General features: G+C 41.5%; 1 protein-coding gene across 3 annotated transcripts in view; it reads right to left on the reverse strand.

Moving 5' to 3' along the window:
- TBXAS1 (thromboxane A synthase 1) overlaps nt 1-13630 on the reverse strand; it is a 327489-nt gene that overhangs the window by 83240 nt on the left and 230619 nt on the right. For all 3 annotated transcript variants that reach the window (XM_034778962.1, XM_034778970.1, XM_034778954.1), the window contains one exon: nt 9920-10234. In XM_034778962.1, the coding sequence (XP_034634853.1) occupies nt 9920-10234 (315 nt within the window). The remainder of the gene's footprint in view (nt 1-9919; nt 10235-13630) is intronic.

The following is a 13630-nucleotide window of genomic DNA, read 5'->3' on the forward strand; positions in this document are numbered from 1 at the left end:
GGAAGTTCACCCCATTAAGGTACTGCTTTACATAATCATGAAATGCAAACTAGTTTCCATTCCTTCTGGCAGCCGGTCAGTCAGCCTTCACTTTGTACACGTATTGACAAATAAATGGTCTGGTTGTTTTCTATTAATACTACCTAATTTATGTACATACCTGGAGGAAAAATTCCATTTTGACCTAACACTCAAACCAGCTAGGATCATTTTTTAAGTTGCTAACACATTAAACAGGAGTTTAATTCCATCATGGTATGCTTCTGGGGATTTAATATTTCTTAACAAATTACTCTCATGTGCTCTCATCAGCCCAGCTTTTAGATTCTGGAAGTATAATATAGGTAATTTAGGATTCTGTGCTGGACTTTTAGATTACAGAGTTCTCCTTGTCTTCCTTATAGCTCATTCACATACAGACACATATAGATTATTTACTGGTTATATGTGTTACTTGAATTCTCCCCTTCCACTAGGAGAGCCCTTACTGAGAGCCGAGGTACCTGTTCTCTGGAGTCTCAACAACCCAAGGTTGTCTTGGTCAGGAAAGGAGCTACTTGTATCAAGATCTCCTCTTCATTTTTATTGCTGAGGCTTGAAGACCTCTCAGGATAAGAGGGATTGATGGTAATGCATAAAGCAGACTACAATGCTACACCTGAAGCACTATTGATCTCCTGAGAAATCTTGTGGCTAATTTGGGGAAGAGGAAAGGATGTTGTTGTTCCAAGTGGAAGCAAATTAACATCTAAATTGAGAAGTTACATTTTTGCTGCTATTGTTTAGTTTGGTTAGTGCTCCCCAGGAGATATGTGCTATCCTGCCGAATTCTATTTCCAGTTAATATTGAGCTTTCGGGATACACTCTGGGTTCCATACAAAGAGAGGTATCATACAAAGCTCTTCCTCTCTTGTTGTTTTTGAATACCGCGAGGCCAGATATTCCAGATTTCTTTGACTTCCTATATTCTAGTTTCTGTAGGTAATAAGTATGGCTGAGCCCACTGTTCTTTTGGGCAAGGGTCCTCCCCTTTCACCCCAATTTACTTACTTTGCATCACAACCCACAGGACCTGCACTGCAGGGTTGGACCTAGTTCCTACACATAGGACCTCATGCTTCTGGGCAGACTGCTGTTGGGAGACACTCTGCACCCAGACAAGATAATCCCATTCTATAGGCATCATACAATATGGACAAAATTACATCTCATCACATATGGCTTCCCTGGCAGGGCTAGTACCTTACAACCATTCCAAGGCCTATGAAAGATTGCAGGAGGCACAGCCAGCCAAGGAAATTTATTGTACCTCCAGCTTGCCTCCTCATCTCCCTACGGCCCACCTGTCAACTGAAACTCTGAGCATCCACCTGCCCTGCTCCTTTTCAAATCCTAGTGTATCTGTTCTCAATCTCCCCTGGTCATTAGTGTGGACAAGGGTTTCACTCCAGTCAGGCTCTCCCCTTACTCCACCTGCTGTGATGCTCTGCTCTGCAAATAAACTGGTCTATCAGCAGATACAAAAGAGAAACAAAACACTGATATTGTTGTGCGTTTGGCTTGCAAGGTCTATGATGGAAGTATATTGATTACCAAATATTACCAAAATGGTGGACAGGAGAAATGGGGATAGGAGTCCAACTCTCACTTGATGAAGCTAATTTTCTTTTAGCCTGAGAGAAAAATATGTCAATTTTCCTTCTTCCAAGAAAAGTCTGAAGTGGGGGAGGATCCTTTCCGTTCCTTCCCTTTTCAGCTAATCTAGCTAATCAAACTTACGAATTCCTAGGGTGTCCATCCTCCTAGAGGCTGCATGATTACAACTTAGCCCAGTCTGTCTAAATTCCATGTCCCTGGAATAATTAATTCTTTAACATCAACCTTGTAGTGATGCTGGTTAACTATTCTGATGTCAAAATGCCAGGAAAATCAAGGGGTCAAAAATTAATCTCTCAACAGCATATATTATCCAAGGCCCCCTTTAGTATACCAAGCCACATGTGGAAGTGCAAGCAACAGATAAGATTAGATTTCATAGGAAAGAGATGGATGAGTCTGTGTTAACTAGCTTGGAAAGGAATATACAAATTTATTAGAAAAAATTATAGTCTAAAAAGCCTGTGGCCAATAATATAATCTTGAAAAATGAGGGCACTGGTCATGTCAACAGTTTCACTCCAGATCACCCTGCCTACTCATGGTGCTGCCCCAGTGATCAAGTGAATTTCTCAGATGCAGGCTGTCTTTGCTGTAAGGTTCCTAGAACAGTCAAGAGACAGAAGAATGCATGGCTCCTGCTGGGGCTTTAAGGTACTGACTATGTTTATATAAACTAATAATATACTCTTAAAAAGCACTTCTAAAACTCCTCCTGATTTAGCAATCAACCGGTATATGTTTTTGCAAGTCTAGTCTGAAATATTAAATAGATTGGAGAGTCCCGGAAACAGCAAGGATTTATGGTCCAGGAGTACTTATCTGGAGTGCAGGTGTGGAGGAAGGTGGTAACTACTGACACCTACCAGTCAAAAATCATTTCATACATGTAACTCCTAACAGAATACATCGTATCTATCTAGGGTACTTATCTGGCCCTCATTACTGTAGTATCTGAGCACCTCACAAGGTTTTTTAAAATGTATTTATCCTCACAACAGCCTTGTGATGTATGAAAGTATTATCATCATCATCATCCCCATTTTACAGATGGGGAACTAAGGCACAGAAAGACTAAGTGACTTGCCCAAGGTCACACTGGTAACTGAACCAGGATTTCCCCAAAATCCTTCCTCTCTAGAAGCTGATTGTGACAGCAAGTCCACACTCTACACACTGTCGCAATAACCTTTGTACACAGTATGCCTTGTGAGATTTCATCTGAAAACTCATAATTTACTGGTCAATATAGTCCTGATAAAATGTGTCTGGCAACGTTGTATGTGAAGTTAGAAGATTTCCTTGTATGTTATTAACACATGTTCCAAACCACAGCAGAAGTTGACAAACAGGTCTGTCTCAAACAAAGGAATGTGTACTCTGATTAATTTGCATTTAAGCAGTAAACAGAGGCATCAAGCAGGAAAGATTGACAAAGAAATCTCAGACAAGTGAGGAAGAAGCACCAGGGTACATCCTTCTCCACAGACTTTTTGTCTCCAGAATCTCAGCTGGAAATTTTTTCCAAGAGAGGGGCTGACACTATAAAAACAGGGACAAACACCCCAAGGCACCCCTCTTCCCTCCCTCTCTCTGTCCCTCAATTCATTGCACCAGAAGGGACAAAGGTAGTAGCCATTGAACTGGAGAAGGGGTTCTGGCCTAAGAAGTTTGATCAGTAAGACTGCTAATAGCATACAGTGAGAGAAATTGCTTGAATTTGACATAGTTTGTTAAGTTAGGCACCTGTACCCTTTTAACTTTATTTTCTTGTAACCATTTCTAAGTTTTATGTCTCATAACTTGTACACACTTAAAATCTCTCTCGTTGTAGTTAATAAACTTGTTTTTATCTAATCCAGTGTGTTTAAATTGAAGTGTCTGGAAAACTCCATTGCAGTAACAAGATGTGTGCATATTATTTCTGTTAATAAAACAAACTTTAGATAAGCTTGCATTGTCCAGGAGAGGGCTGGCCAGTACAGGAAATACATTTTTGGGAAAGATCTTGGACTGGGGGCTGTTGAGATCCAGGGCCACCCAGGGTACGGGGGGGGGGTGGGGGAGGCAAGTGGGGCAATTTGCCCCAGGCCCCACAGGGGCCCCCACGAGAATATAGTATTCTAAAGTATTGCAACTTTTTTTTATGGAAGAGGCCCCCGAAATTGCTTTGTCCCAGGCCCCCTGAATCCTCTGGGCGGCCCTGTTAAGATCACCCTGCAATATAACCAAGCTGCTGAGAGCCAAGATATGACTGGCTGGCTGCAGGACGCACACAGACGCAGGTGGGAGTGCTTGCATGCTGGAGGCCATCTGTAAGCAGTCCAAAATGGAGGCTACAGCAGTAACACAGTGTAAAGGGAACCCCAGGTTTAGAGGGCAGGGGTGACACAGCTACCCATTAGCCTGGATTATACCCTGGATATATCACACTGACAGAGTGGAGAAACAGCAAGAAAAGATGTATTTTCTTCCCCTGCTCTGGCAATCATCATACAGCAAATATAAAAGTATCTAGAGACACAGATTAATATTTAAATATCCAGTGACCTTACCAGGAATGCAGAAATAGGCTCTTGTTTATTGTGGTGTAAGGATTTGGTACTGGGTTTTTATTTTTAAGTAACAAAGCTGCTTACTGGCACCTGATGCTCACGTGAATGAGGTGCTGCTCTGAAACATCCTCTCCTTGCACAAATAACGAAATCAAAGTGGGCCTTTTCTTTGACAAAGTTGACAGCAAAATGATTCTTGCTGGTTGTGCTTATTTTGTGTATAAAATAGTGTCCCTCATCTGTGGAATTCTTCTTCCAAAGCCTATTTACGATACAGGCTCTCTTGACAAACATGTCTTCACCGTCAGCATATTTGCTCAGCAAAGCTTAGTCTCTGTAGTTGCAAGCTTCTGAGAGTAAAGTGCCTTGAGATACAGCATGAAAGGCACCAGATACATGCAAATTGTTGTGGGTAATTCTCTGACAGTGGCATTTCTGTGACTTTCACCTCTTGTTTTTGCTAATACTCGGAGAAAGCAGCCTGTCTACTAAAGAGATTCACTGCAAAACCAGCTTAAAATATAAAGTATTTGATTAGGCAAAATGACACCATAATAAATACTTTTTCCTCTCACTGCTCTCTGGGAACTTTATGGAAGGGAAGAATTTTAAGTTGGTAAAGACTCCTTTGTAACAAGACGAAAATATCATATCAAGCAGTATTTAGTTAGATTGCTACAATAGCAGGAAGGGAGTTCAAGACAAAGGGCACAATCAGCTGGTGCCTATCAGTTCAGTTTAGCTCCATTTATGTCAATGGAGCTATGCTGATTTACGTGAGAGAAGGATCTGGGCCCAAAGTTTGCAAGTTAGGCAATAAAAGAAAGCCTAGCTTGTGTCCAAATTATTTCATGAATTACTAGAGCAAGTTCACGACCTGCAATAGAGTGGCTATGTATCAATCCAGTCCAGCTCCTGGCTAATTTACAACTCACCATTCAAAGCAGATTTATAACAACAATTAAGCAGTACCATTTTATAAATGAAATGATGATGTCTAACAATGTAGGGTAGGCACAATTCAACGCCAATGAAAAGCAATAAATACAATTTAAACATAGGACAGGCCAACATTTCTTTGTTTGACATGCCAGAGCAACAGAAGAGCAAATGTTTATGGGACAGAGTTTTTTCCTTTAAAAACATTTCTCTAAGCTGCCTTTAAGCAGCAAGCTAAAATCCCAAGACCTCGAGTTTCTTTAAGATTTGTGGGTTACAACAGAAAGGAACGACTGTCTTGTAGTTAAGACATTGGACTGTGAATCAGGAGATGTGGATTCAGTTCCTGGCTCTTCTTGTATGACTTTGGGCAAGTCACTGAGGGTAGGTCTACACTGCAATGAAAAACCCATGGCTGGCTCGTGCCAGCTGACTCGGGCTGACAGCAGGGCTTGGGCTAAGGGGCTATTTAATGGCGATGTAGACGTTTGGGCCCAAGCTGGAGCCCGGGTTCTAGGGCCCTGTGATGTGGGAAGGTCCCAGAGCTTGAGCTGCAGCCTGAGCCCAAACTCCTACACAGCAATAAAACAACCTCGCAGCCCAAGACAGCTGGCATGGGCCAGCCGCAGGTGTGTAACTGCAGTTTAGACATACCAACAATCTCTCTATTTCTCATCCTTAAAATGGGCATATTTCCTTTCTTCCTCCCTTCGTCTGTCTTACCTATTACATTCAAACTATAAGCATTTTGGGGGCAGGGACTGTCTCTTATTATGTGTAAATACATGCTTAGTGCAATGAGGCCCTAGTTTTGGTTGGGGTTTCTAGGTATGTAAATAAATAATAGTAATATACTGCATATTATTTAAAAACTAGAATGGAAGACCCCCAAGGGTTCGGTTTCCATATTTAATAGTTTCCATTAATATTTGCTCTTCATTTTTAAAACACATTAACATTTGCTTCCTTATTCCTCCCAACCTCATGCTCTCCCTGATGTTTGTCTGGCCCTAACAATGTTCATGGGCAACCAGCGGCAAGAATGAAAGAGCTCTTATTCAGGTGGAGCTTCACCCTAGCCCTCCTAGCTAGTATCAGCCCACTGAGGACTTAATCATTAATACAGTGTTAGATTTTTTTCAAATTATTTCAGCATGGTTCTAGGATCAGCATCAGGTCCTTACTTACACTTGCCGTACACAGTGCTTTATATCAGAAAAATGGATATGAACATTAGTAAATTGATCCCCACAACGTCTCTGTAAGGCAGGTTGGTACATAATTCTTGTCCATATTTTACATGTTAAACCGAGAATCAGAAAGGTGAAGTGTTTTGACTGAGGCCACACAGTGAGTCATTTTTCCAACCAGGATCAGAACTCAGAAGGTTCCTTGCTCCTAGTTCCAGCCCCAATCCACTAGATTAGGCTTTCTCCCTAAGATTAAGGTATAGGCACAAAAATACATTCCTATCACCTCTTCTGGCTCTCTTCACCCTCTGAAGGGTGAACTGTCCAGATTCCAGCTCCTAGCCTCCACCCCCCACCCCCCAATGTAGATTAATCACCTGATGATCTGGGTTGGATTTAAAGACTGAAGGGTGAACTGACATTGCTCATGGAAGAAAATAAGAAGACCTTTTGTCTTTTGTACAGATGGGTTTATCTGGAGAGGGACAAAAATGAAGTGAAATGAAAGGCAGTAACAAAACTGCAACTGTATCCCTCTCCCTCAACTCTTTCCCTCATGTCTTCCTAAGCTGTAAGGTCTTCAAGATGGAACCAACAAAGGATTCTGAATGGTTGAGAGGAATGGTTACAGAGCACATGTACAAACCCAGAAGGGGCCTGAGTGTAGCAAAAGAGAAAGAACAGAGTAGGCAGCAGAGAGGAGTGAAGGTGGAGGCGGAATTGTTACCCGACCCACTACATGCACTGTTTTCTGAGGGAAACTGATGGAGCAGCCGCATCCTAAGGCTGTCTTCCCCGGCAAGCTGCTCCACAAGGTTTACTGCAGCCCAGGTTAGTGGTAGCTTCTGCATTCACTGGGCAAGGGGGATAGACAAAGGGCCTGCACAGGGGACAGGGAACTCATGGGACTCTTCAGGTCTGAACTACCAGAGCTACCAAGGAACTGCTCTGTTCTCCTCTTTGTGCCAACCTCATTCTCATTAGGATAGGTCAGACTGGCATAAAGCCCCTGAGTGTGGGGGTAAGGGATGTGGGTGCCTCTTACTCCCTGGTCAGAAGGGCCAGGGTTGACAGGGCTCTATATGACAGGCCCACTCAGCTGGATCCCACGATGCTCTATAAACACTAGAAAATGATTGTATTAACTACTCCTATCAATGCATAAATCACTTTGTTCACCACTGAAATGCAGCCATCTCTGGGATGTAATGCAGCAGCTGTTTTAAGATCATACTGCAACTCTACACCACAGTTTAGGGCAATAAAATATAACTGTACAATGCAACTGAAATTGCTGGGGGAATTTAGTAGGTGTACTGCAATTACCTGAGTATAAATTTGGCTGGACAGGACACAGCATAATGGTTTGACATGCGTGCATCTATGAATAAGTACAGACTTCTATTTATCTACTGGTCAGATGCAACCTGTCCAGCTGCTCCCATCTTGCCTGTTCCGTCCCACAAATGTTCTTCTACCATGATCTTTAAATTGCAAAGCACCTTGATTAAAGGTAAGAACTAAGCTGAAATGTTGAGCATCATTCAACTGCTATAATCTCTTCAGGTTTCTTGGTGACTTTGAGATCAGCGAGCCTTTGGGTCACATATTCTCCCCCCCTCCACCTCGAACATGATACATCAATACATTCCCAGTTCTAAAACAGTTTCTTCCCCCGTAACTTTTCAAATCATTTGTGAGGATTTTATTTTTTAGGCTAAATGTGGTTAATTACAGTGCTAATGGGATTGAAATGCTATACCCTCTTCCTGACCCTGAAGTGAATTCCTGGATCAGGGATCCTCTAACACATAAAAAAGATTAATTGTGGTTAATGTTGGTAGTAATAGGAAACCTTATGACAGGGGGCCATGCAGACTGGAAGCATGAACTTCTTGTTATTGAAGAGGACAGCTGGATGACTACAGTTCTGTTCCTCTTCTCCATTGTCATACAGCCATATATAGGTCATCGGAAGCTAAAACTGAACACCAGTGAGGTAACAGGGGAAATGCTCTGCAAGGGGCTACTGACAACTGTGCATGTATTGCCTTGGTATCCAGACTGATGTCCACTATGAAATAAAGATAAGGCCATCAATCCCATTACACGTATGACTGCATATTGAACCAACCGTTTATTAAGCTGTTAAACCACCCAGTTAATCTGTGTGCCCACCATTCCCACCTCCTTCTTTATATTACTCTGCCATTAAAGCCCTAGTGACAGAGCTTTCTCCAAATATCACAAAAGATAGCGCTACAATGAAAATAAATTTGTAATAGGAACAAAAGTCAAGCATTACTCCTTTGAACCTAACAATAATAGAAGCTCAGAGAACATAGAAAGATAGAAGTGAATCACACACTATGTCACAATGCCTACATCTACTTACAATTATGTGGAAAAATATAATGTATTTGTGTATGTAGATGTGAGGAGAGAGAGAGAGAGAGTGTATGTATACACAGTGGCGGCTCCAGGTTTTTTGCTGCCCCAAGCAAAAGATAAATAAATAAATAAATAAGGGGTTGGAGTGCCGCTGCTGAAGCAAAAAAAACAACAACAGCAAAAAAAAAAATGGAGTGCTGCCGCTGAAGCAAAAAAAATAAAACCCGGAGTGCTGCCCCTTGAAAAGTGCTGCCCCAAGCACATGCTTGGAATGCTGGTGCCTAGAGCCGGCCCTGTGTATACACACATACGTACACACACACACACACTCTTACTTGTATATATTTCATTGGATCCTTTGGGATGTCACTTATTTTCTTAGACTGTTAGTTCCTTGGGAGAGCACAGACTATATTTTCTTGTGTGTTAATATAATATCTAGCACAATAGATTGTAATCCTGATGGGCCGTGACTGCAATATAAACCAATAAATCATACCCACTGTAGGCCAAAGTGTGCCCTCAGTCACAACTTTGCAACTCCCCAGCGTCATCAATGAAGTTAAATCATTGTGAGGGCAGAATTTGCCCATTGTACCTGAGTGAAACGAGTAAGATGCTCCACTTGGAGTGCAACAGTACTAATAATAACCTAGAATTATAAACCGAGTCTTATAATTAGAAACCGTGAGTAGACACGACCTAGTCCCAGTGGATTTAGAAGCATGTAGGACCCAGTGGTTGGATTCAGTCACAACAGTCTGGCATCCTTGCCATGTGTTTCCAGGCCAGGTGGTGACATTTAGCATTTTATGTTTTTATTTTTCTTGTTAAATAAGTAATTGAATATAACTAAAACCCAGGAAATGCCTACAGGACTCGGGCCGAGAAGAGTACCACCTGCACTAGAGGCTACAGTCGGAGGATATATTCACAGTGGATTAATAAAAAGAAAGACCATGGTTCATTTAAATATTACTCTTGGGATCTTAATTTTTGCACTTCCTGACTTTTTTATTTTAATGGTGCAATATTCATGTTGCATTAATGTAGCTTTGTGCATGTAATTTACATTTTTAATATCTGCCTCACGTGTCCAGGTCTGTATTTCAAGGAGGGCACTCTGCTCACACTACTTACGTTATGCAAAGAGCAAGGAATTGTATGAAATCAATGAATCTACTCACATGTTTTCCAGAGAACTCATCTATCTCCTGCAGCAGTTTCTCCTGGCACTCCGGGTTGGTGGCTAATAAGTAGGTGGCGAAGGAGAGGGCATTGGTGGTGGTCTCATACCCACCAATCAGGAAGATGAAGGCTTGGCCTACTATCTCATCGTCAGACAATGTCTTCTGAACCTTTTTAGGCAGGGCCTTGTCAACAGGAGGCTTATGGTCCTGAATGGAAACATCAGCTTGGTTGACTATGTCAAAGTACTCCTCACCGATGTAGTTAGTAGAGCTGCGGGCATCGAGTATCAACTGGAGGAAATCTCTGCGCCTCTGTGAAATGCAAGATAAAAACATACGCTAAGAATGAGTCAAAGTAATAACTATTCATATGTGTTCAAAAATGATGGTGCGTGCCCAACTTCAGACACATTACAGGGACCTTATTTCCAGAGGGTGGGTATTTAGCACCTTCTGGTAGTACTTATAATGGCATGTCCCAGCTGATCCACACCAGCACAGCTGTACTGCCAGTGAGTGTGCATGTGTGGGGGAGGGAAGCATAGTCTCTGCCCATTCCCTACCTACCTACTCTGAGAAGGGAGTAAGCAAGCAAGTTGCTCCACTTATTCACATATGCCCAGACCTAAGGTCCAGATAGCCACGCTAGTTGTGAACAGTGGAGTTAGCTTATTCAGCCACTCAAGAGCATACTAAGCCACAATCTAGGTCTCAGGGCAGATCTACCCACAGTTTTTGTATCAATTTAACCATACTGGTTGTGCAATCCTCTAGGGTGGACTCCATTTTATTGGTATAAAAGTGCTTATCTTAGTATAACTAACTTTGGTAATAAGCTGCACCACTATAAGCATCTTTATACGACTTAGTTATACCAGTACAAAACATGTAGGTATGTCTTGTTCATGCAAAATGCTTGTTGAACCATCCTTCTTTTACTAAAGCTACTTGCATATGTCAGTTTGTGCCAGAAAAATGCCACAAGAACAAAACTATGCACAAGAGCAAGTTGACTCCAAGCCAGTTGGGAGAGCAAATTTGGTAGGGCTTTTAAACATAGCCCAAAAGGTTTGGATTTACTTTTGAGAGCAAGATATAATACTGTTGTGCTGAATCTAAGCCATGTGGCCAGGAGATGCAGTTTCAATTCCTCAAATATCAACATAATGTATCATAGCACAGAAAGGACCCGGGGTGAGTGCAGTGCCAAGTTCTGACATGCTGCAGCTTGAAAAGGAAAAGCAGGGATCAAGTGTTTCTTCAAAAGGATTAAATCGGCATTTATTTATTCATTAAAAAATAAACAAAAAATATTTTGAATTATTTTCTTGCATCAGATGATACAGATAAAGAAGAAGCCAGAGAAAGGACAGGCAAGTGAGATAAGGGTAAGGAAGTAGCAATTAATTATATATGTCAACAGATTTAAATAGATAATATTTTTACATGATATGGGAACAAGGAGCAGCGAGAGACAAGAGGAGAAATATTTTATGTCCTGTGCTCTAGCTCTGCTGCCAGCAAACTGCAGAGAGAAACTGAAATTCAGAGTGTTTGGGTAAGGCAAGGGGGTAGCACGGAACCTCTCTAAGTGACTGTCAGTCCATCAAATGAAAGCCTGTAATTGCACATGTGAACTTGCTGTCCCTGAAAGCAAGAGGCTGGATTATAGAGGCCAGTGCCAGTTATAGTATAGACAGGAGCTGAGTGTACTGGCTGAGCTGATCTGCATTACACCCAGTGCCCTGCATACATGGATTTCCCAGGGTGATGAAGCATGCAAAGCCATATTACTGTATATTGCACTCAGAAATGTGTTCCATCACTTACCACACCATCCTATGCCTAAATTTAGAAATGTGCTCTGCAGTGAAAATGAATGTACTCCTAGCAAAAAGCCTCTCACATCTAATACATGAAGAAATAAGAGAGCTGTGACTGTATTGTAACTGTTACTGTGTGATATACCTTCTTTCCCAGCTGTCCCTGTGAACCGAAGAATCAATACTTCTGCATACTTTAACTCTTCTCTGTATGGCTAAAAACTTCATTTAACAGCCCTAGGAAGACTTCATTCACGTGCTCATTCAACATTTGTTCTGGTAGTCAATGCACTGTGCAATAAAAGAGTCCAGCTCTTAGTCCTGGTCTACACTTGACATTTTTTTCTGTATACCTATTTCAATTAGGTGTGTGATACTGGTAAATGCCCTACTGTGTATGCAGTTATACCTGTATAAAGGTGATTTACACCAGTATAGTTATTCCCTTTCTTGCACAGGAATAGTTAGTTTTATTGTATAAATCACCTTTATACCAATATAACTATGTCAACACTAGAGGGGTTGTACTGCTGTTACTCTACCAGTAAATTTAAAGTGGTACAATTTTTCTAGTGTAGACAAGCCCTTAGTTTCAACCAGAGATAGAATCATAGACTTTAAGGTCAGAAGGGACCATTATGATCATCTAGTCTGACCTCCTGCACAACGCAGGCTACAGAATCTCACCCACCCACTCCTGCATCAAACCTGTGTCTGAGCCAGTGAAATCCTTAAATCATGGTTTAAAGACTTCAAGGTGCAAAGAATTCTCCAGCAAGTGACCCCTGCCCCGTGCTGCAGAGGAAGATGAAAAAAACCCAGGGCCTCTGCCAATCTGCCCTGGAGGAAAATTCCTTCCCGACCCCAAATATGGCAATCAGCTAAACGCTGAGCATGTGGGCAAGACTCATCAGCCAGACACCTAGGCAAATATGGTCAAAGATACATTTGTGAATATTCTTGCAAAGCAACCCACTGGCTCCTGTTGCCTGGGAATTGTACCCACTTGTCAAGTCTGGACTTCAAATTTAGATTGCAAGTTCTTTGGGGCAGGAATTGTCCCTTACAATATGCTTGCCCACCATTTAGCAATGTGAGGCCCTGATCTCATTTGAGGCCCGTAGGCTCTGCCAGAATAGTTGAAGTAGTAATAATCATAAGAAATAATAGAACAGGGTAAGCAAAATTTAGTTCACAAGAACATTTGTGGAAAACAAAATGAATTCTAGCACAAGTTAAATATTCACTAGTGTATTGTACTAAAATACTGCCATCACAATTTTGACCATTTTGCATATAATATGGAAAAGGGACATCTCTTCCTGTTTATGAACTATAGGCCATCCAATCAGAGAGGAAAAGCAAATAACTTCTAACTTATTTATACCATGTGATTGGCCCCGTAACGAACAGGGACTATTTAAAGCCACAGTTAGGTGAACGATACATAAAAAAACGTACGTTTATTTGCACACACTATTTGAATAAAGGTGAAGAATGAATAAAACTATGAAAAATCACATCTTGTTCATCGATAATTCACGAAGAGAACAAAGTGGTACATTTTAACAAATCCTCCACAGTACACAGTTCATCCAGCTCTACTTTACACATCAATACAGAATGCAACATTCACAATCATCAGCCCAGCAAGAGAAAAGAGATTTCTATTTGACAGGTTGGTTATTACCCATCACAGTGAGACATGCATTTTTTTTCTGGGATCACAAAGGTAGTAAAATTGTCCTTCCCCAAAAAGCACAGCATGGTGACTGGGAAAAACATTGGCATAGAAACAAAAAAAGGTGGATTATTTGTCAGTTGCTGGAGGTGAGAAGAGGGAGTCTCTCGGGTACATTCACAGGGAAGAAAACACACATTTTTC

Source organism: Trachemys scripta, chromosome 1 (genome assembly GCF_013100865.1).
Source record: "Trachemys scripta elegans isolate TJP31775 chromosome 1, CAS_Tse_1.0, whole genome shotgun sequence".
NCBI lineage: Eukaryota > Metazoa > Chordata > Testudines > Emydidae > Trachemys > Trachemys scripta.